This window comes from Piliocolobus tephrosceles, chromosome Y (genome assembly GCF_002776525.5).
Source record: "Piliocolobus tephrosceles isolate RC106 chromosome Y, ASM277652v3, whole genome shotgun sequence".
NCBI classification, from domain to species: domain Eukaryota; kingdom Metazoa; phylum Chordata; class Mammalia; order Primates; family Cercopithecidae; genus Piliocolobus; species Piliocolobus tephrosceles.
The window spans coordinates 15285465-15306948 of record NC_045456.1 but is presented as its reverse complement, the minus strand read 5'-3'; the positions used below and the strand labels follow the sequence as shown (position 1 = coordinate 15306948).

The window sequence follows — 21484 nt, the reverse complement described above, 5'->3', positions numbered from 1 at the left end:
ATCCCAATTGTCCTTCCTCTCTGCCATCACCTCTAATTACAAAACACAGGAAATGAGGTCACTCGGCACTGTGGTCCAATTTGCCTCTTGGACCCACTTTGTCCCTCTCTCCTTTATACTAAATAAATCCTTCTTAAAACATCCAAGCAAAATGTTTCTTGCAAGGAAGATAGGAGATGGACAAAACCTACTTATTTTGCAGTTGCAAACTACTGCATGGCATGTGTATTAGCTTTCAGTAGTATGTTCACTCCCTGGCTACGTTCATACATGTATTCTAAAATCAGCAGAATCAGTCTGTGTTTATTAAAAGGCCAATGAAGGAAAACTGATATTGGTGCTTTGCCAAGACAGAGCAGTAAAGGAGGGGTAGGTGTCCTTCCCTCACAGGAGGAAGCTTACATCCTCACATGAACATTTTCCTAAAGACACAAAAAACTCACCCTCAGTGGGAAATTTACTGGCGCACGGACAACTTAATAAAATGATATACATAACAAGACAGCTTTTTCTGTGTGAAAATAAAAGTGCATATTTAATCAAAGTGCTAAAAAATCAGTGAGGGCTAGAAAATATTATCTGTACATGTAATTTCCAACCCAGAAAGTGTCACACACACTATTTTTAAAATTATAATCTGATTATAGGACATCTGTAGTATATATCCTTTGGCAGACTATCAAATCCACTGCTCAGCTTTCTCCAATACTGACCCCCAGGTAATCAAAATAACTCAAGAATCCTGGCAGAGCCATTAGCGAGCTTTTGCAGGCTGAATTAAGAGGACCCATGTTGTGCGTCCAGAATCTCAAGTGTTCATTAGATCAGATTTTGCGTAACTTAACTGGAATCACCAGTCACAGCATTCCAAGGGCTTAAACAGCCAGGCCCGTCTCCCCAGTGAAAGTCAGAATTGAATCTGCACAGCATGATTCTGACATCACTGTGCTGCAAGGTTAAAAAAAAACTCCTCTGTGACAAGTTGAATGGAGATTAGGATTTCCCTCACTTGGTGCTATGTTTAAAAGCTTATGCACATCTAGCTCTGATCCTTATCTCCATATATATATTTTTTCTACACATTTTCTTGACAACACACATCTCCTAAGAAAACATGTGATTGGTAGTTCTGGAGAACCATGTCAATCGTATTCCCAAGTTGGGTGGCCTGGTGTCCTTTTTTCCTGTGCTAATGACCTTATAAAATGCGGCACACATCACAGGACGAATGGGATTTTGCTCTTTGTCCCTATGTTAAATCTCACAGAGCTACTTAAAAGCCTGTCTTATTTATAATATCTGCTTCTTGCTTAACAAGATTGTTTATATCAGTAATATATAAGAAGGTCATGGGTAACTATATGCTGTTGGCTTATTGTTTCCAAGAAATGCATCTCTTTGTCTGAGAGGTGAGTGATTATAGTAGGTTCTAAGAGAGAACCTAAAATGAAGCATGTCTGTGCAGTGAGACCAATCAGCAACAGTGTCAACACTAATCCTCTTCTGATAGAAGGAGCTTGTAACACTGACAGCTTAATATCTATCTGTGTGGCTCAGCTGTCTGATATGTCAAACTCAAGGAAGGCATGGTGTGCTCTTGAAAAGACCAGGGAGCCAAATCTCATGGGGACTTTCATGTTTCCTGTCTCCCTTGCCAGATCAAATCACCCCAGCTTTGTCAACATGAAAGCTCCTCTAAGACATTAGTGCATCCCTGAGCAAACCCATTCAATTTGGCATTATGTGGTAGGTCTGCTCCAGATTAATGAGTTAGACATCATATTCATAACTTTTCCGATGCTTAAAAGGAAACACCATGGTGGAGAACGTATGTTAGTTATGGATGGAAAACTCCATTTATAATAGAACCTGTCTGGCCTTTAACCCAAACTTGAAATGTGTACAACCTCACTTTCATATTAATTTTATTCTCTCTTCACCCCAAAAAGAGTGATGTTGAAGTTCTTGTGGCCAGTGGAATTCCATCATAATACAATAACAATGAAAGCTATTTGTGAACCCAACCAAAACGAGCAGCAAACACTAACTCAGTAAGTTTTGATCATGAGGGTTTGTTAAATTATTGCAGTCTTTCAAGAGACTTTGCACAGGGTTTAGAAGCACCTCCTTCATACTGTGGGCAATGCAAATGTCAATTTCTTTTGCTTGTTTTCCCTTATTATCCCCTTGACTGAAATACACATTTAAGGACTCAACCAAAGATGTCTCCTCCTCTTGTTGTTTTGCATTTTACAACTTAGCTAACTGAACACTGTTTTGATTAACTCTAAGCTTACCTTCATAACCCCTTTACCCATTCATTCATCAGTTGCTCTGCTGAACCAAAAAAACGCAGAAAAAAGAAAAAAAGAGTAGCTCACATTATCTAGAGCAGTGGTGTCCAACATAATGCAAGAATGGAATTGTTCTGTATATACACCGTACAATATGGCAACCAGCAGCCACATGGGGCTATTGAGCACTTGAAATGTGGCCAATGAGACTGAAAGATGAAATATTTAATTTTAATAAATTTAAATCTGTAAAGCTATATGTGGCTGGTGGCTACCATATTGGAGAGAAGAAACTGAGAAAGTTAAAAGGAAAATACAAAAGTATGCATTCAACTTCCATCACACCCACCTTCTAGTGGAAGAGGAAGTAGAAGCTACATTTCCCAGATGATCATGCCACTAAAATTCTGAATTCAATTAGGTTATGCTTATCAATATATTTATGCAGCATTTGAAGGCAAAAAGAAAACAGAAGGTATTTTCTTCTTTGTGCCTTGTTCACTATTTCTATGGTTTAGAACCTTGTGGAAGTGTGAAGGTTTTCTGCTGCAGTCTTCAAGTCTTCATTCTCCAGCTTCCTGGGTATCTGTAGAGGCTTCATCAGGGGACAGCTCTTGACTCCCACATTGTTACTCCAGAGAGGGCTCAGAGCAAGCAGGAGAGTCAGCTCTCTATTGTTTTAGAGTCATTTCTGGAGGCTGAGCCTAGAGTCCATTCCTTCAACACCTCTAATCATTTTAGAAGCATCTAATCTCTTGTATTAAGTTCGTTCCAGTTTATGCACCTGGAGTAGTTTGTTTTCTTCACTGACACTACCTGATGCAAGCAACTAAGATGATACATGTGAACTGAAATTTTTTAACTCTTGTGACATCAAAAATGCAAAGAATGTAGCCACAGCTTTTCTGATTATCTATTGTGTCACCAATATTCATTTCTAATCTTACAAGAGTCTCCCTTTACTTTGTAACCTCCCTCTCTACCTTCTCTGCATATGTATTTATTGATTCACATTTATGTGTTGGGCAATCCAAGAGATATTGGGGGCACATGGATGCATCAAACACACAGTCTGCATGCTTTGACCTTAGAGTATGATGGAGAACAAAATTAAGCCATTACAGTACAGTGGGCTCAAAGCCATGAGACAAAGGTGTACAGAAGTACAGATGGGGAGAACCTAACCCAAGTGACAACTATGCAAAATTCCCTGGGCAAAGGGATATGTGTAGACAGAGAAAAAAAAATGAGTAGGATTAACCAGGCAAAAGCAGGTGGGATGAGAGAAGAGTATGTTCCAGATAGATTTGATCTTTTTAAGCATGAAAATAAAACAGTGAATTTCAGCAAGCTAGAGGCACTCCAAAGGTTTCTGCTGTGTTCTGAGGTGAAGACAAATGATCTACAATTCACAGGCTATTCAGAGTCAACTTTAGCTTTGGGGCAAGTGGGAGCTTGGATCTTAGCAATGCTTACAGCGACTGCTGGATATATTTTAGAAGTATAGCAGGCTTTATGTAGACCAGTAGAACAAAGAAAAGAAAATGACTCTTATTGAAGAAATGTACGTTTCCTTTATCAGAGAGAAAGAACCTAGCTTTCCTTTCTTTTCCAAAAGCATGCATACCATTGGTAAAACTAGTAATTTAATTACCCCAAAAAGACAGCACTCAAAGGTCTGCTTTATCAAATGATAAGATTCTCTAAGTGTTGGCCGGGCGTGGTGGCTCACAACTGTAATCCCAGCACTTTGGGAGGCTGAGGTGCGCGGATCACGAGGTCAGGAGTTCGAGATCAGCCTGACCAACATGATAAAACCCCATCCCTACTAAAAATACAAAAATTAGCCGCGCATGGTGACTTGCGCCTGTAATCCCAGCTACTCAGGAGGTTGAGGCAGGAGAATCGCTTGAACCTGGGAGGCAGAAGTTGCAGTGAGCTGAGATGGCGCCACTGCACCCCAGCCTGGGCAACAGAGTGAGACTCTGTCTCAAATAAAAAGGAAAAAAAAAAAAGATTCCCTAAGTGAAATTCTAATGCACCTGAACATAACTTATATAAGAACATCCTTATTATAACAGACATGTGATAATTATGACATAGATGATGCCATTAATGCCTGCTTTCTTCCACTTGGGGGGAGCTTAAAAAGAATCTCACTCACACATGAAATCATTTTGGAGATTTAAAATAAAGTGTACAGGCCGGGCGCGGTGGCTCAAGCCTGTAATCCCAGCACTTTGGGAGGCCGAGACGGGCGGATCACGAGGTCAGGAGATCGAGACCATCCTGGCTAACACGGTGAAACCCCGTCTCTACTAAAAATACAAAAAAAAAAACTAGCCGGGCGAGGTGGCGGGCGCCTGTAGTCCCAGCTACTCCGGAGGCTGAGGCAGGAGAATGGCGTAAACCCGGGAGGCGGAGCTTGCAGTGAGCTGGGATCTGGCCACTGCACTCCAGCTCGGGCGACAGAGCAAGACTCCGTCTCAAAAGAAAAAAAAAAAAAAGAAAAAAAATAAATAAAATAAAGTGTACAAATCCCACAAATTTGAATAGGCAGCTTCATGTAATTTAATGCCGCTATATGTAACAGTTTAACTGGACAAGAACACACAGAAGGAAGAGTAAAAGATACCGTTTTCCAAGTTTTACTAGTTTCTTCCCAACTCATTCAGATTGTTATACATGTATCAATTCATAAGAGTAACTTAAATACCCTGTATCCTCAGAAAACTGTTTCACCAAGATGCTGCTGCTAATGTACCCTCACTTGACCAAGAAGAAACAGCCTTGCTTTATTTCTATTGTCACTGAATGCACGTTTATAATTTATAGAATGCTTCTCTTCTGCTTCTTTAATATAATAGAAATGTCTTCATGTTTATAGAAAAACAAGAAACTCACATCCAACTTACTCATTTTCAACAGGAAATGTGATGGACTAACATGCAAAGACTACATTACAAAGAGAATGCAAGGCAAAAATATCAGAATGGCATCTTCTGTTGGAAATAGAGTGTACTAAATATTTTTGGAGATTACACATCTGTCAGATAGGGCAAGTCCTTCCCATAAAGTGATAAGCTTCTCTCTCTTTCTTTGGGAAATGTACTTGCTGTCGCTCTTTGTTAATGAGCAAAATCAGTGACCCCTCCAGCTCAGAAAAGACTCCTTCCTGATCACTGCCTCCACCACATCCCCACCCAGAAGACTAAATGAACCAGTGACAACAAAATGCTCTTGTGCCCTAGGCCCTCTATTTCTCGGAGTTTATAGACCACCTAACAATCAAAGCAGGGCAGTGGGGGGAGGCCGCCTTTGTCCCTGCTGTTACTTTGTGTTTTTTCTCGCTGGCTTCCCAATTCCCTCCGGGCACCATCATCACCATATCCCTCATGGCTAAACAGCCAGAGGCATGGGGCTTTCACTCCAAATTTCACGGCGTGATAAAATGCAGGGGCTGCCTCGCTGGGGATCTCAAAGCCCTCCTTTGTGGGCCTGGTTGAGGGTCAGGTTAAGTAGCGCATTTTGGCAGCAGGCATCTGTTTGTCTTCACTCCATGATCTTCCTAACAAGGGGGAGGGAGAGGAAGGCAAGCGGGAAGAGGAGACAGATTCAGAAAACCACCTTCACAGCGGCAAGCAAATTCCCTTCTGCGGCTTGACAGACTATGAGGCCAATGTAAATCCACTGCCTACCACACTGATGGCCCCACCGAATCAATTCGATTGAGCCGTTGAGACATGGAGCTTTTCCTTTCTTATAAGCTGAGGCCTCACTTGTTGCTCTAAAGAGAAAAAACAAAGCAAGACCCTTTCTTGCTCAGACTTTTTATAAAGAAAATGAACCTGTACAAAAAACAAAGTGTTAGAAAGAATGCATTTCTTTTTTTTTTTTTTCTGTTGTAATATAATCATAGAATTTTAAAATTTATTCTTCTCAATACAGAAACCCTGTTGCTATAATTGGGAGACATTTGCTAGTCAAGGCCAATAAAGAGCTCATTCTATTTAAAGAAAGCCTTTATGTAGAAAAGCTTTATAAGACATGATTAATATTAATTATTTCTACAAGTCATAGATGCAATTTCTACTCTGGAAAGAAACCAGTGGGTGGGGATTGTTCCCTAAAAACTCAAACCACTGAATATGACCAAAGTCAGTAGTTCAAAAGTAGAGTTGGTTTTCTAATATAATTAAAACCTACATATCAATATTTTCTCAGAAAAAAGAATTTTACTTGGTTCCCTGTGTCATTCTCTAAGAACAGATACTTATTTCCTCATGTCAGCCTATATGCAAGAAGAATAAGCCTTTTAAAATTATGAGAAAATTAGTAGGAAATGATAAATAAGAAATAAGTAGGTCAGTCAGACGTATGGAGTATCCAGAAGAGTAAGGAATATCACAGGGGAGAAAGTAATAAAAAATAACATACTTCATGAATCTGAAGAGTCATTGTAAAAATCCTCAGATGTGGCCAGGCACGGTGGCTCACGCCTGTAATCTCAGCACTTTGGAAGGCCGAAGCGGGTGGATCATGAGGTCAGGAGATCGAGACCATCCTAACCAACATGGTGAAACCCCATCTCTACTAAAAATACAAAATTAGCCAGGTGTGGTGGTGTGCAACTGTAGTCCCAGCTACTCAGGAGGCTGAGGCAGGAGAATCGCTTGAACCCAGGAGGCGGAGGCTGTAGTGAGCCGCAATCATGCCACCGCACTCCAGCCTGGGCGACAGAGTGAGACTCCGTCTCAAAAAAAAAAAAAAAAATCATCAGATGCAGACAGACACACACATGCATGCACATACACACAGCACAAAGAAACAAAGGCATGAATTGCCAACTATCTAGCTCACCCTTGGTAAAGGAGGGAATAATCAGATGTGCAGAAAGCGGGAAAAGGAGGTATCACATGATATCAAATAGCATTCCTCACATTCATCTTCTCATTAAACCATTATTTCTGTGATCCCTTTTTTCTTCAGCAAAGTGGATGATATTCCATCAATATTTTAAAAAGAAAAATAGTACCCATTGGAGAATCAGCTTCTTTAACAATTGTCACCATTGCTCCATTACAAATATCACACACACACAAATAAATTCAAGACCTGCACATCAGGAGATGGAAACGCAAATTACACTGGTGTGCATACACACACAAATACAAAGACTATCTTATTGGAAGTCCTCATGGATTTCTTAAAGCCCGTGGGAATATTATGTCAAGTACTAAATACACACCATTGTCAGTTCGGCCCATGAAAGTAAATGTCATTCCAAGGCAATGATTTTAAATTGTGTGGTGTTTAGGTAGTCTGCTCATCTTTTCTAAAAAGCATTCACCAAAATTCCCCGAAAACTGATTTAAGGTTAATGCTTAGAGTTCTAGATAGGCATCCATTCTGCGCGGTTTTTTTTTTTTGTTTTGTTTTCCTTTTGTCAGGGATTTTATTTTATTAGGTCAGGGGTTTGCAATAGGGGCAAAGGAAGAAATACAGAGTTTATTTTAAGATTGTAATGTAAATCTAGAGTAAATTAGGAAAGTTTTATGTATAAAATCTCACAATAAAATAAATACAACATATTTACAATTCTATCTATACCATTAAGACTTGTACACAAATGTTCCTTACAGCATTATTCATAATAGCCAAAAAGTGGAAACAAATTTCATAAATAATTACTGACGAATGAAAGAATAAATCAAATGAAAAAAGAATACATGGAAATATTATTTGGCAATGAAAAGAAATGGAATACTAAAGCATGCTACAACATCAATGGGCCTTTACAATATTATGCTAAGTAAAATAAAAAGCCAGATAAAAAGATCACATGCTGTATGATTTCATCATTTATATGAAATGTCTAGAATGAGTCAATCTATGAAGGGAAAGAAAATAGATTAGTGGATATGTAGGACTGAAGGAATTGGAGGGAAATGGGAGTGACTGCCAATAGCTATGGGATTTTTCTGGGGGTAGGGATAAAAATATTCTACAATTCTGCTGAGAATTGCAAGACTATAAAAACATGAAAAACCAATGAACTGTTTAAACGACTAAATTGTACAGCATGTGAATTATATTTCAAGAATGCTATTAGGCAAAAAAAAGAAGTTTCTAAATTCACCAGTATATATATATGTAATTTATATTGAACAATGATCAAAAATGTACTGACTTTTCCTGCCAAATAGATTGTAAGTTAAAAATTCAGTGATCTTCAACTATCCCATTTTGAATAGATTGATATTGTCAAACATGTCTATTCCATTCAATGGACTAAGCATGTGGATCGGTGTCTCTTAAAGTGTGGGTTTGGTCCTCCTCTCTCCCACACTCCACCAAGATTAGGATTGAGTAGGTGTGAAGTCGCAGCCAGAAAAATGCATCCATAGGCACCCCAGGTGATCCTGATGCAGGCTGAATTACATGAAGTCTGAGAATAGATCCTGAACACACAAAAATGGGAAACTTTATAAAGAACTTTCAATGTCTCCTCTTTCGTGTTAATTTTTGAATAATAATTTCTCATGCAACATAACCATTCAAAAGCAATAATTCTAGAAAATGCTAGACAGCAATTACATTATCTTAAGCTTTATGAGACAATTGAAACACATTTTTTTCTGGGTGTTGATGACCTAGAGGAAAATGACCATTTGAAAAATTAAAAACTTAAGAGACATACCAATGCAAGAATTGGCACTCAAATGAACTCCTAATAATGCATATAGAGAAGGTCTTTATTGAATAAAATAGAATTGTTTGCAACTCAGAATCATCTACCCTTCTTAAATGTCAATTTAACAAAATAATGTATCATTTAAAGATACTGGTGACTAAAATTTTCAGTACAAATCATGTGTTGCATTAATAAATTGGGCCCTTTCATTTTGTGTTATGCTATTGTTCCATTCTATTTGAGGACTAAGCTCTGATTCTTTCATGTTGTCCAAATTCCTACCTAAGGGCTCTAGGGAGCCATGCCCTACAAACCATAAGTTCTCATTAGATGGGCTTTACTTAACTCTATATATCGTGACTTATTTTCCAACCTGACTCTGGCATAACATTACGAGACAAGAAAATCAAAATATTTTACCCCCAAAATACGTTTTTTGTTACATTTTGGAATGGCCCTGCAAGCCATCCTTTGTGAGGGAAAATGCATGTCTGTAAAGAATCCCTATTAACATAGCTAGACCTTTTCCTTCCAGTCTACCACCTTTTAAAGGGTCTGAATAGGAAACATTTGTCATCTATTGTTTCTAACAGCAGCCACTGTGAGACTTCAAAAGAACTTTGGTCTTCCTCAATCTTTTATCTTAACCTGAACATTTCCTTTCCATTGATTCCAGGTCTTTAGACAAAAACTCAACCAATTGTCAATCAGAAAATGTTTAAATTTACCTATAGCCTAGAAGTGCCACCACCCACCCCCCAACCCCGCCTCCGCTTCGAGTTGTTCCGCCTTTCTGAACCAAACCAATGTATTTCTTAAATGTATTTGATTGACATCTCATGCCTCCCTAAAATGTATAAAATCAAGCTGCACCCCGACCACCTTAGGCACATATTCTCAGGACCTCCTGAGGGCTGTGTCATGGGCCATGGTCACTCATACTTGACTCAGAATAAATCTCTTCAAATATTTTACAGAGTTTGACTCTTTTGATCGACATACTTGTGTTTAAGATTTAGCTTGATGAAAATATCATCATGCGGAGGACCATTCAGCCTGTAAAGTAAAAATAATAATAAAGTTCAAAGCCTCCACCAGCTCAATGGACCCCACCTTAGCCAAGGGGTCCCAGATAAACCTGAAAAATTAGCTCAAGTCATGACAGGAAAGAGGAGACAGACATGCCTCCTTCCTTTGGAGTTTAGGCACAACTGACCAGAACTCATATTAGCATGCGGATCTTAAGACTGACAAAACAGACTCTTTGTAGCAATAAGATACCCAACTCCAGCCTGACCCTAGTATGGTATCACATGACAGATAGCAGGCCCTGAAAAAAAAAAAAGTATTTTACCTCAAAATATATTTCTTTGACATATTCTGGAATAGCATATTCTGGAATAGCCTTGCCTAAAGCCATCTCTTGTGGGGAAAATTTGCATTCTGTAGAGAATCTCCTTCCCTTATTAGTTCTTTTCGAGAGAATCTGACACCTTTTAAGGTCCAATAAAAGGTATTTACCATCTATTCTCTCTGAAGCCTGCTACCTGGAGGCTTCACCTACATGACAAGAACTTCGGCTTCTTCAACCCCACTGTCCTTACCTTAATTCAAGCCATTTCTTTCTGCTGACTTCAACATTTCAGGCAGAGCTTAACTCTTTCAACCAATTGCCCATCAGGAAATCTTTGAACCCACCTATGACCTGGAAGCCCTCTGCTTTGAAATGTTCTGCCCTTTCAGGCTGAACCAATGTATATCTTCCATGTATTCATTTACATCTTTGCATGTAACTTCTTTTTCCCTAAAATGTATTGAGAAGCTGCAACCCAGCCACCTTGGGCACATGTTCTCAGGATCACCTGAGGCCATGTCATAGGCCACGGTCCTTAACTTTGGCACAATAAACCTCTACATTGATTAAGACCTGTCTCCGATACTTATTGGTTTACAAACCTTAACATTATATTAGACGGGTTTCCCATGTGTAATTTCAAAATGCAATGCTTTCACTGTAAAAGAACTCAGCTGCAAACACATGCCCCTCAATAGGCAGCTCAAAGTTCCTCCAGGGAGAAGCACTGAGGCAGAGGTGAAGCTGGGAGCTGAGTGCAACATCGACGAAGGGAGTCCAGGCATCGTGTTGTCCAGCAGGAGGGGAAATGGCCATGTCTCAGCAGAAAGAGGAAGCAAAGAGTTTTCTGCAGGTGTCGGCAGAATGTGAATTGACAAAGATTCTCAACTTCACCTTTCTGAAGAAATATTTCTCATGTGGCCCCTCAGACCCCATGCTCAAAACACATGCACCTTTCAGTCAACCTAATTTCAGTAAACATCCTACATAGCAGTAGATTTACCTGTCTGGACTTTGTGTTTTTACTATTACTTCCCCTCTTCATTTTTCTCCACTCTTTTCAATGTGTTCTCTTTAAGCTTTGTTGTTGTTGCTGTTGTTTCCATTTATTTTAGTTTTAGTTTTAGTTTAGTTTTGTTTTGTTTTGAGACAGGGTTTCACTCCTGTCGCCCATGCTGGAGTTCAGTGGTGCTATCTTGGCTCACTGCAGCCTCAACTTCCCAGGCTCAAGCGATTCGCCCACCTTAGCCTTCTGAGGAACTGAGACTACAGGTGCAGGCCACCATGCCCGGCTAATTTTTTTTGTACTTGTGGTAGAGATGAGAGTTCACCACATTGCACAGCTGATCTCAAACTCCTGGGCTCAAGCAATCTGCCTGCCTCCAACTCCCAAAGTACTGTTATTAAAGGTGCAAGCCACCGCACCTGTCCTGTTTCAATTTATTTTGAAGTCCAACTTTCACTTCTAAGTGAAGAAACGTGAGCTCAAACTCTGTCTGAGTCCACACAACTGGGTCCACCCAATACAGTTTTTCATGTCTTTCCTTTGATACAAGAAGATTTTCAGGGGGTGGGGTGGGGTGGGGAGTGTTATATACAGATGAATTCCTTAGTAATAAACTTGTCTAAGAAGATTGGAAACTCCATGACTAAAATTCCACTGAATCCTTCAGGGCGAAATAATCTTGGTAGATAAGAAGACTGGTGGCTATGACACTTTATGAGAAATGTCTGTAACAAAGTTTCAGCTTTGTCGACAGCCTTGATCCCAAAGCCATGTGCTCACACATACCACCCGATATTGGCAAATCTACCAAACCAGTCTACCCCTTGCACAGCAAATGAACAATGTGAGTTTCTCTACATAGTGGATTCCCAGAAAGATCCTTCCATCTGATTCTGGAAGGATGATAGCTTGTTTTCAAACTCCCCAAAATTTATTTTTCCCAAAGAGATAAGAATATATATCTAAGTATATCTAAGCATTTACCCTTATGAGAAATTTTGCCTAGGGGAGAAAAGTTGAGCAATATGACACAAGGTGTCTACCATAGTTTTATTCTTTCTTCTTGTTGTTGAGACGGAGTCTCACTCTGTCGCCCAGGCTGGAGTGCAGTGGTGCGATCTCAGCTCACTGAAACCTCTGCCTCCCAGGCTCAAGCAGTTCTCCCACCTCACCTCAGCCTCCTGAGTAGCTGGGATTACAGGCACCCGTCATCATGTCCAGGTTAATTTTTTTTTATTTTTGTAGAGACAGAGTTTCACCATGTTGGCCAGGCTGGTCTTGAACTCCTGACCTCAGGTGATCCACCCCCCTCAGCCTCCCAAAGTGGTGGGATTACAGGCGTGAGCCACCGTGCTGGGCCAGTTTTATTCTTTTAGGTTAATAATAAAGAGCAAAAGGAAAGATGGTGAGTCTAGCAACAGGGCAATAAACATAGGACAGTCAAGGAAGACATCTTTATTTGAGACATGGTTTTACTCCTGTCACTCAGGCTGGAGTTCAGTGGCACGATCTCAGCTCACTGCAGCCTTGACCTGCCAGGCTCAAGTGATTCTCCCATCTCAGCCTCCTGAGGAGCTGGGACTACCTGCGTGTGCCACCACCTGTAATAGGCATGCCATCACCTGTAGTAGCCACCACCTGTAGTAGGCAGATAAAGTAGGATTTTGTGGGCCTACTGATTTTGGAAACCATGGCTAGGCCTTTAAAGTCCTTTGAGAATTGCTACATTGAAGTGATACTGTATTTCTCAGCATGAAAATAAATGTGAACGCTAGCACTCATTTTTCATCTTTTCATGGCTACAATAGAAAGCTTTATATCTTTTGTAGATTACAATTATAAGTAAAGGCTAACCCCCTTCCCCACCAAAAGGTGGAAGCCTTGAGAATAAAATCCTATTTCAAAAGAAGATTTCTGGCCAGGCACGGTGGCTCACGTCTGTAACCCCAGCACTTTGGGAGACTGAGGCGGGTGGATCGCTTTGAGGTCAGGAGTTCAAGACCAGCTTGGCCAACATGATGAAACCCCACCTCTATTGAAAATACAAAAATTAGCTGGGCGTGGTGGTGCACACCTGTAATCCTACCTACTTGGGAGGCTGAAGCAGGAGGATTGCTTGAACCCAGGAGGTGGAGGTTGTAGTGAGCCGAGATCGTACCACTGCACTCCACCCTGGGCTGTGGAGTGCGACCCTGTCTCAAAGAAAAAAAAAAAAAAAAAAGAAGATTTCACAGGGCATTTGCATGCTACCAATGAGATCGAGGTGGAGGGTTCGATCCTTGTCTAGGGAACAATTTGTCATGAGCATAGAACGCTTTGTTCTACCATCAAAGGCAGAAATGTACTATTCACCTTGCATAGGCAGCGTGTCTCAGTCTCCACGCTACTGATAAGCAGGACTTATCCATAAGCCTTTGTTGTGGGGGGCAGTTCTGTGCATTGGAGGATATTAGCAACTTCCTTGACCTCTACCCACAGGATACTAGTAGCACTTCCATCCTCAGGTGTGAAAGCCCAAAATGTGTCAAAACATTGCCAAATGCCCCCTAGGGACAAGAACTGTTCCCGGGCTGAGAACCAGTGATATAAGGTACAAGCTTATAAGTAAATAAGCACAAAACCATCACCACCATGGGGAAAGGTATTCAGAACAAGTCTTTCTGGTTATGACTCAGAACCCTCATCTCCACAATACTGATTTCCCAATAACGCAATCCAGATGGAGATTCTAAGAAAGGGCTAACTCAAGTAGGCTAGGAGAGAAGCAATTCACTGTCACCTCAATTCAAAGGATGACAGAAAAAAGCAAGCAAAATATATAGCAAGTAGCACTAACACTTGAAAATAACTTGAGAGGTTTCAAACAATTCCCACAAATCCACACTGCTTTGAAGCGTATTTCTGTGGTAATTCTGGAATCTTGATGTAAAAAAAAAAAAAAGTGAACTCTTAGCTTTTGAGTGAGTTGAGTATATTGTCAGCTTAGTAGCTATTTTAGAGACATTTTTCCTCTTAGCTACAAGCGGTAAGCAAGTGCAGTTCTTATGTTCAATCTCCTTAAGAAAAGACCTGAGACTTCATTAGGGTGAATGACAGAGGAGGAAATGAATCGTTACATAACCCAAATTCCCTCATTATACTCTTTTGAGCCAAAAAAGCATCTTAAACCTATACCTTTTAATAATTTCTCATTTCAACATCCTGACATGCTTGGGCATCTCATTAGGGGCAAATAATATCATCAGAACTTCCCATCTCCACAAAGCATTTGAAATCCAGCGAGTTTATTAAATGGCATATGTGTTATAAATTGATAAATGTCATAAATTGATAAACTGTATAAATGTCATAAATTGATCAACTGTACAAATATTATAAATTGATAGACAAAACAATTAAAATAATGCTTCCAGGATGAACTAATCTTCATAGTGGAAAACAAATTATATGCCTCCAAAGTAGACCAATATAATATATTAAAATAGAACAATTAGCCGGGCGTAGTTGCTCACACCTGTAATCCCAGCACTTTGGGAGGCTGAGGCAGGTGGATCACCTGAAGTCAGGAGTTCGAGACAAACCTGGTCAACATGGTGAAACCCCGTCTTTACTAAAAATACAAAAATTAGCCGGGCATGGTGGTGGGTGCTTGTAATCCCAGCTTCCCAGCTACTCGGGAGGCTGAGGCAGGTGGATCACCTCAAGTCAGGAGTTCGAGACAAGCCTGGTCAACATGGTGAAACCCCATCTTTACTGAAAATACAAAAATTAGCTGGGCATGGTGGTGGGCGCTTGTAATCCCAGCTTCCCAGCTACTCGGGAGGCTGAGGCAGGAAAATCGCTTGATCCTGGGAGGCAGGGTTGCACCACTGTACTCCAGCCTGGGGGACAAGGCAAAACTCCGTCTCAAAAAAGAAAAAAAGAAAAAGAACAGTTACATGGAAATTATTGTGTGACTGAGTAAACAAATTTAACTGGATCAGGTAAATGCCATAAAAATGCAATAAACATTCAAACTAATAACTATTTGCCATAAATCTAGTCTAAAATAATGACATTAATTTAAAAATTGCTGTATCTAAGTTGAGGAGTTAAAAATTGTTTGTGTTAATTTTTAGTTCTTTATATTTGGACTATTGTTCATAAAAGTAACATCATAGAAATTACACTTATTATCAAGTAACAATATTATTTTAACAATGCTTTCATGAACCTCCAAATGTCCAGATATGCTATTAAATAGCCAGTTTTGACAGATATACTTTTTATCTTCCTATAATTTTGTTGATGTCTTTGTTCGGTAAATGCAAAGATTAGTCCTGTGGGATGTTAAAGAACACTACCAGCATCAGCTGCACTCTAGCTGTTTAGTAAAGAAAAACTGAATCCAAGAGAGAATAGCCACTTAGACACCTTTTCTTTGATATAAAGGACCAATAAACGGACAGACAGTCTCCCCAGTCAGCACCTCCTTTATCAGCCTCCATTAAAATGGTTCCAATACAGAAAGGTGTTAAGAAGTGAAAATCCACTAGACACACGCTTCACTACCCGCGTCTATTGCTCCCCCAGGAACGACACCCAAATTCCTTTAGTGCCCAGACAAAAGGGCCGGTCCTGATCTCCAAGATGTTTCACAAAATATAAAGTCAAATCTATTGTCTACATCTCTGATCGTGAGAGACAGGTATGGATGGAAGCGTTGAGAGAAAACAAAATGTCAGGGTTTATTAACCCCAAGTAAGAGCCAGAAGAGTCCCAATTTTACTGCTGAGGATTTTATAACCCAGGGAGTTGACATATGTGACTATCTCTAGGGCACTCTATCTTGATAGTGACAAAGCTAGAACTTGAAGACATGTCTCATCATGGCCAGCCCACCATCATCCCCAGGGATTCACTGATGAGCCATCTTATCAACATGGTCCACAGAGGTAGGACCTACCATTCCCATTCCCATCTCCTTCTTCGCTTTATTTGTTGCCATACGCCTTATGATCCTCTCATATCCATGAGGACAAGACTTTTGTCTTTGTCTCTATCAGTATCCCCAAGAATACTTTGCACAAGCAGCAGGCACTCAGTGAATGAATACAATAATAAAATTCCATCAACCTGAGTCTTAACATGTCCAAGTTCCCCAATTTAAAATTTCTCAACAATGGTAACGGTCATCTCAAATTTTGCCTGCACAAAATGGTGCTCCAACAAGTCCCATCCACTTCTGAGCTACACCCTCTGGGTGTAACAGCCTGCTGAGCCCCAATCTGGGGGTTGCAGTGAATTTCCCAGGAAGCCAATCAAGTTCAAGGTGGCCCCTCACTTGTAGGAGCCCCTTCCATGGCACTGGAAGAGACTCAGGCAATGTGTTCACACGCAAATTATAAAATTTGCAAAATTAACCTATTTTCTTTTTTTTAAAACTACATAAGCTTGCATCTCACACACCTAAATCCTGTAGAAGTGACAGGCTTCATATTTGACAATGACTTGCCCAGTGTTACTTGTGTCTACTGCTTATGATAGTTTCCTGGGGGACCCATAAGTAGTGTAATCCTCTGGAGACTTCAACTTTTTCTGGAGGTTCCAGTTCTCCTGGGTCCCTCCTGGCATTTCCAGGCAGCTGCAGAACAGCCCTTGCTAAACCATTGCTTTGGAATGTGCTGATAAATACATCTGCTGGTGCATTTCCCATTTTCTGTTTCTGAGGACATCCTGAAGCCTTCTTGGATAATCAGGAGCAGAATCTGAACATGTCAAATCATATGTATTTGTAAATGAGAACAGTATGGTCAGAAATCAGAGCCAGAAGATGGGTTAAATAGAACAACTGTAGGCATTTCAAGAGGACAGCAAAAAAAAAGAGAGGGTTGAAGATATCCTACTATAAAATATCATCTGAAAAAGATAAACAGGCTAGGCCAAGGTGGGTGGATCGCTTTAAGTCAAGAGTTTGAGACTAGCTTGGCCAACATGGTGAAACCTCATCTCTACTGGAAATACAAATATGAGCTGGCAATGGTGGTGGACGCCTGTAATCCCAGCTACTCAGGAGGCTGAGGCAGGAGAATCTTTTGAGCCCCGGAGGCGGTGGTTGCAGTGAGCTGAGATAGCGCCACTGCACTCCAGCCCAGGCGACAGAGTGAGTGAGACTCTATCTCAAAAAAAAAAGATACAGGGGCTGATGAGAATGAATTATCGCCAACAGGAGGCTGTCCTTTTGACCACACTGCTGAATCAAAGTCAAAGGAGAGGTGTAGACAGGGGGAAAAAAATCCAATTTGTAGTCACAGAGGGAGTACTGGGTGAAAAACATTTTGAAAAGGAGTCGGGGCTCAACAGAACTAGTTTATCAATGAAAGACATTTCAAAGCCTTGAAAGAAAAATTACTAATGCCCATTGCTAATTAATCATTCTACAGATTCTCATGCAAATGTTCTTTGGATGGCTTTGATCTGCACTGACACCTGAAAGAAAGCACACAGTGTCTCCGGACGGGAGCGATGCCTGGGAGGCAACGGCATGTGTGGGTACACAGCCCCCTGTATGATCCCCTAATACCCTGGGAACTCTGGTGCCGCTGAGGGCGGCCAAGCCACAGAAAGCAGGGCTCCAGCCCAGCCCATGCTAGGACCTCGGAGATGGCTCCACTGTGGCCCTTTACCTCCCAAACCACAAAACACACACCCTGATCAAAAGCAGATGGCCTTCCCATGCCCTCGTCCTTAACACCAATGCAAATCGCCTCCCAGAACTGTTCAATACTCCCATACGCACTGAAAGGAGAACTGAATATGTTAAGGCCTTGAAGAATTGGGGAGAAAAATGTTAAATAAAATTAACTAGATATTGGCAAAGTAACAAAACTGTTGCCTCATAGATAGAAAAAAAAAAAAAGACTACTTGGGGAAAATTAAAGAGAAATCCTTTTTCAAAGCTGTGTTCTCAGCAATGGGTAGCCAAGTGTCTTCAATTTCATAGTTTTACCTGATTTATAACAGGGGTTTGTCTGAGAGACAGACCTCATTTAAAATTTAAAATGATGTGAAATCAAGAAACGATTTCCCAAGTTGAGATCTCTCCACTGGCTTCCACAAAGTCACACAATAATAAAACATTTTGGAGTGGGAAATTGCTTGTACAAAACTAGACAGATTGCTGCCTTCCTACCCATGTGGAATAAACTCCTGTCTGCCTAGTAGTTTAGCTGACATTTCATTTACTTTCCTAAAGTTTCAACCACAATTAGCGATCAAAGACATCAGGGGTCCTGTCTCCCTAGGGTGTACTCCCAGGGAACATTCATTTTAGACTGCGGGTAAAGAAAACAAGGAAGTCGTTGGCACTGGCCTGATGTGCATTTATTTTGTATTTACTTGGTTTTTTGTTTCGTTTTGTTTTTGTTTTTTGACAGAGTCTCACTGTGTCACCCAGGCTACCACGTAGTGGTACAATCACAGCTCAGTGATACCTACATCTCCTGGGCTCAAGCAATCCTCCACCTCAGCCTCCTGAGTAGTTAGGACTACCAGCATGCACCACCATGCCTGGCCAATTTTTTTTCCTCACTAATTTTTGAAATATTTTTGTATAGGTAGGGTCTTGCTATGTTGCCCAGGTTGGTCACCAACACCTGGCTTCAGGCGATCCTCCCACCTCGTGCTCCCAAAGTGCTGAGATTACAGGTGTGAGCCACTGCACCTGGCCTCCCATGTACGTTTAGTTTCTGATTTTTGTTTTTAGGAAGGATTCGACATGATATACATATTCATAAGAAATAGCAAAATAACCTAAAATGGAAGTTAGCAAGAAGAAATAAGAGGGAATGAGGACATCAAGTGGAATCTATAAAGAGTTTGATACCAAACTACACTCTACTGAGTCCTCAACACCCACTGAATGTAGGCCACAAATTTGGATTTCAGCTTCCTAATCTCTAACAGGAAAAGAAGAATTTGATTAATTCCTACAATGCAAGTATTCACATAATTTAAAAGCATGCAAGGAACCTGGAAGAACAATTGTTCCCAATAATAAAATCTAAAAAGATTTTCTTCTGAAGTTAAGAAATATTACATTCTAACAATAGAAGGTACTCAAGTATCCTCACCATGGCAAGGTTGAGGAGTTTCACAGAGCTCTTCTTCACAGCACGCCTCACACAAGGATAGAATCTCACCACAGCAAAGTCAATATCATCAATTCTACAGGGTCCAAAAAATCATGTGAGCATAACCAGTCCTATGTCAACCTGGACCAAACCAATCTTTGTGTGTACTTATTTAATTAAATTTATTTATCTATTTATTTATTTTTATTTTTGAAACAGACTCTTGCTCTGTCACCCAGGTTGGAGAGCAGAGACACAATCTCTGCTCACTGCAACCTCTGTCTCCCGGGTTCGAGCGATCCTCCTGCCTCAGCCTCCCGAGTAGCTGAGACTACAGGCACGCACAAACACACTCGGCTAATTTTTGTATTTTTAGTAGAGACAGAGTTTCACCATGTTGGACAGGCTGGTCTCAAACTCCTGGTCTCAAGTGATCCACCCGCCTCGGCCTCCCAAAATGATGGGATTAAAGGCATGAGCCACTGTGCCCAGCCGTCATGCTTACTTCGAACACTGAGTATAATTCAGTATTATTATACTCTCACTCACACTAAGATCTGTTTCTTTTGTTCTTGCTTTTATCATCTGCTCATGTCTCCATTGCAGTTGTTTTAGATTTGGTCATTTTGGGGTGAAAGAAGAAATAGGGCTCAACCTGTAGCTATTGGAACAGGTCTACATGAACCCACTGTCATTTTGCTTGGATGCTCTCCTAGATTGAATGCTCTCCTGGACTGAGAGCCTAGTAACCAGATAGTGGATTCTTGTTATCTACTGCACTAAGTGAAGTGGTGCCTCCATCCTTGGAGTCATCCTGGACCTCTCTCCTCACAATTTCAATCTTTCAGCAGATCCTGTAGGCTCCACCTTGAAAATACTTCCCCACATACCTACAATCTCTGCCTTACTTCCTCCAGGTTTCTGCTCATGTGTACAAATACACATGACCTTTTTACCTTACTTGTTGGAAAATAAACACCCCCCCAAACCCTAGTTCCCCTTATCTGGCTCAATTTTTCTCCCTTGTTCTCCTTACTAACCATTGTACTTTAATTGGCTCATTGCGTTTTTTTGTCTGTCTCACACTAGAATGGAGTTTCATGTGGGCACGGGATGTGTCTGTCTTTTCACTCTATGGTCCGGAGTCCATAACAGCTTTCAGCACACAGTAGGTATTCGATAAATGTCCAGTGCATGAGTGAAGAAGGAGACAGCATGACACAGCATGACATGGGGCTGCAGATAGGAAGCCACTGACTTTTTTTTCCTGTTAAATTGTACTGAGTAGCAAGCATGATGCCACAGGTGAGGGATTCAGTAGTGACCAGAACTGACACGGCTGTAGCCCTCCAGCCAGCTAAATCCCTTGGCACTGATCCTGAAAGGCACCAAATTCATGGTTGTGAATATGAGCTTGAGCGGCAGATCCTTCTCTGTCCTTACTCTCAACTTCAAGTCATCCAGCCCCAGGGCGAGAGCTGACACTGCCTTTGTTAAGCCTGTTCCCCTGGTTCTTGAAGCCAAATTTGGTCTTATGTCTCCCATGGGTCTGTATCAGGAGGACAGATGATTCTGGCACAATACTTCAGTATAAACAAACCACATGTGTAACCAAAAAGCAACCAATAAAACTAAGTATAAACGTCCCCCAGCAAAGACAATCTGTGCTCTGCTACTAAGGAACAGAATTCCATAAAAGAAAAAAAGAAAGCTGTGGTTTTCTTGAAGGTCTATCTCTATTCCATTCGCCTGTACAGATATTTATCTCAGTAACCAAATATGTTTTTGACCTACTGCTAAAAATTCACCACCATGGGAACTAAAATAAAACAAAAGTCTTTTTACAACAAGCACGGATTTTACAAACCTCGATTCTTGCTTTCATCTCCATTTTATTCACCAAGTATATAAGCAGTACACTTTCTAAAGAATTAAACCTAAAGAGCCTTTAACATCTCCAAGAAGCAAAGCTCATGAAGAGCCCACCGTGTGATTCCCTGTCCCGTGACTACTGCTCTCAGTACG

The 21484-nt window shown here is 40.8% G+C and overlaps 1 protein-coding gene across 1 annotated transcript in view; it reads right to left on the bottom strand.

The window, feature by feature from the left end:
- ANOS1 (anosmin 1) overlaps window positions 1-21004 on the bottom strand; it is a 130903-nt gene extending 109899 nt beyond the window's left edge. The window contains exon 1 of the mRNA XM_026456132.1: window positions 20795-21004. Within this exon, the coding sequence (XP_026311917.1) occupies window positions 20795-21004 (210 nt within the window). The remainder of the gene's footprint in view (window positions 1-20794) is intronic.
- Window positions 21005-21484: the final 480 nt, after the last annotated feature.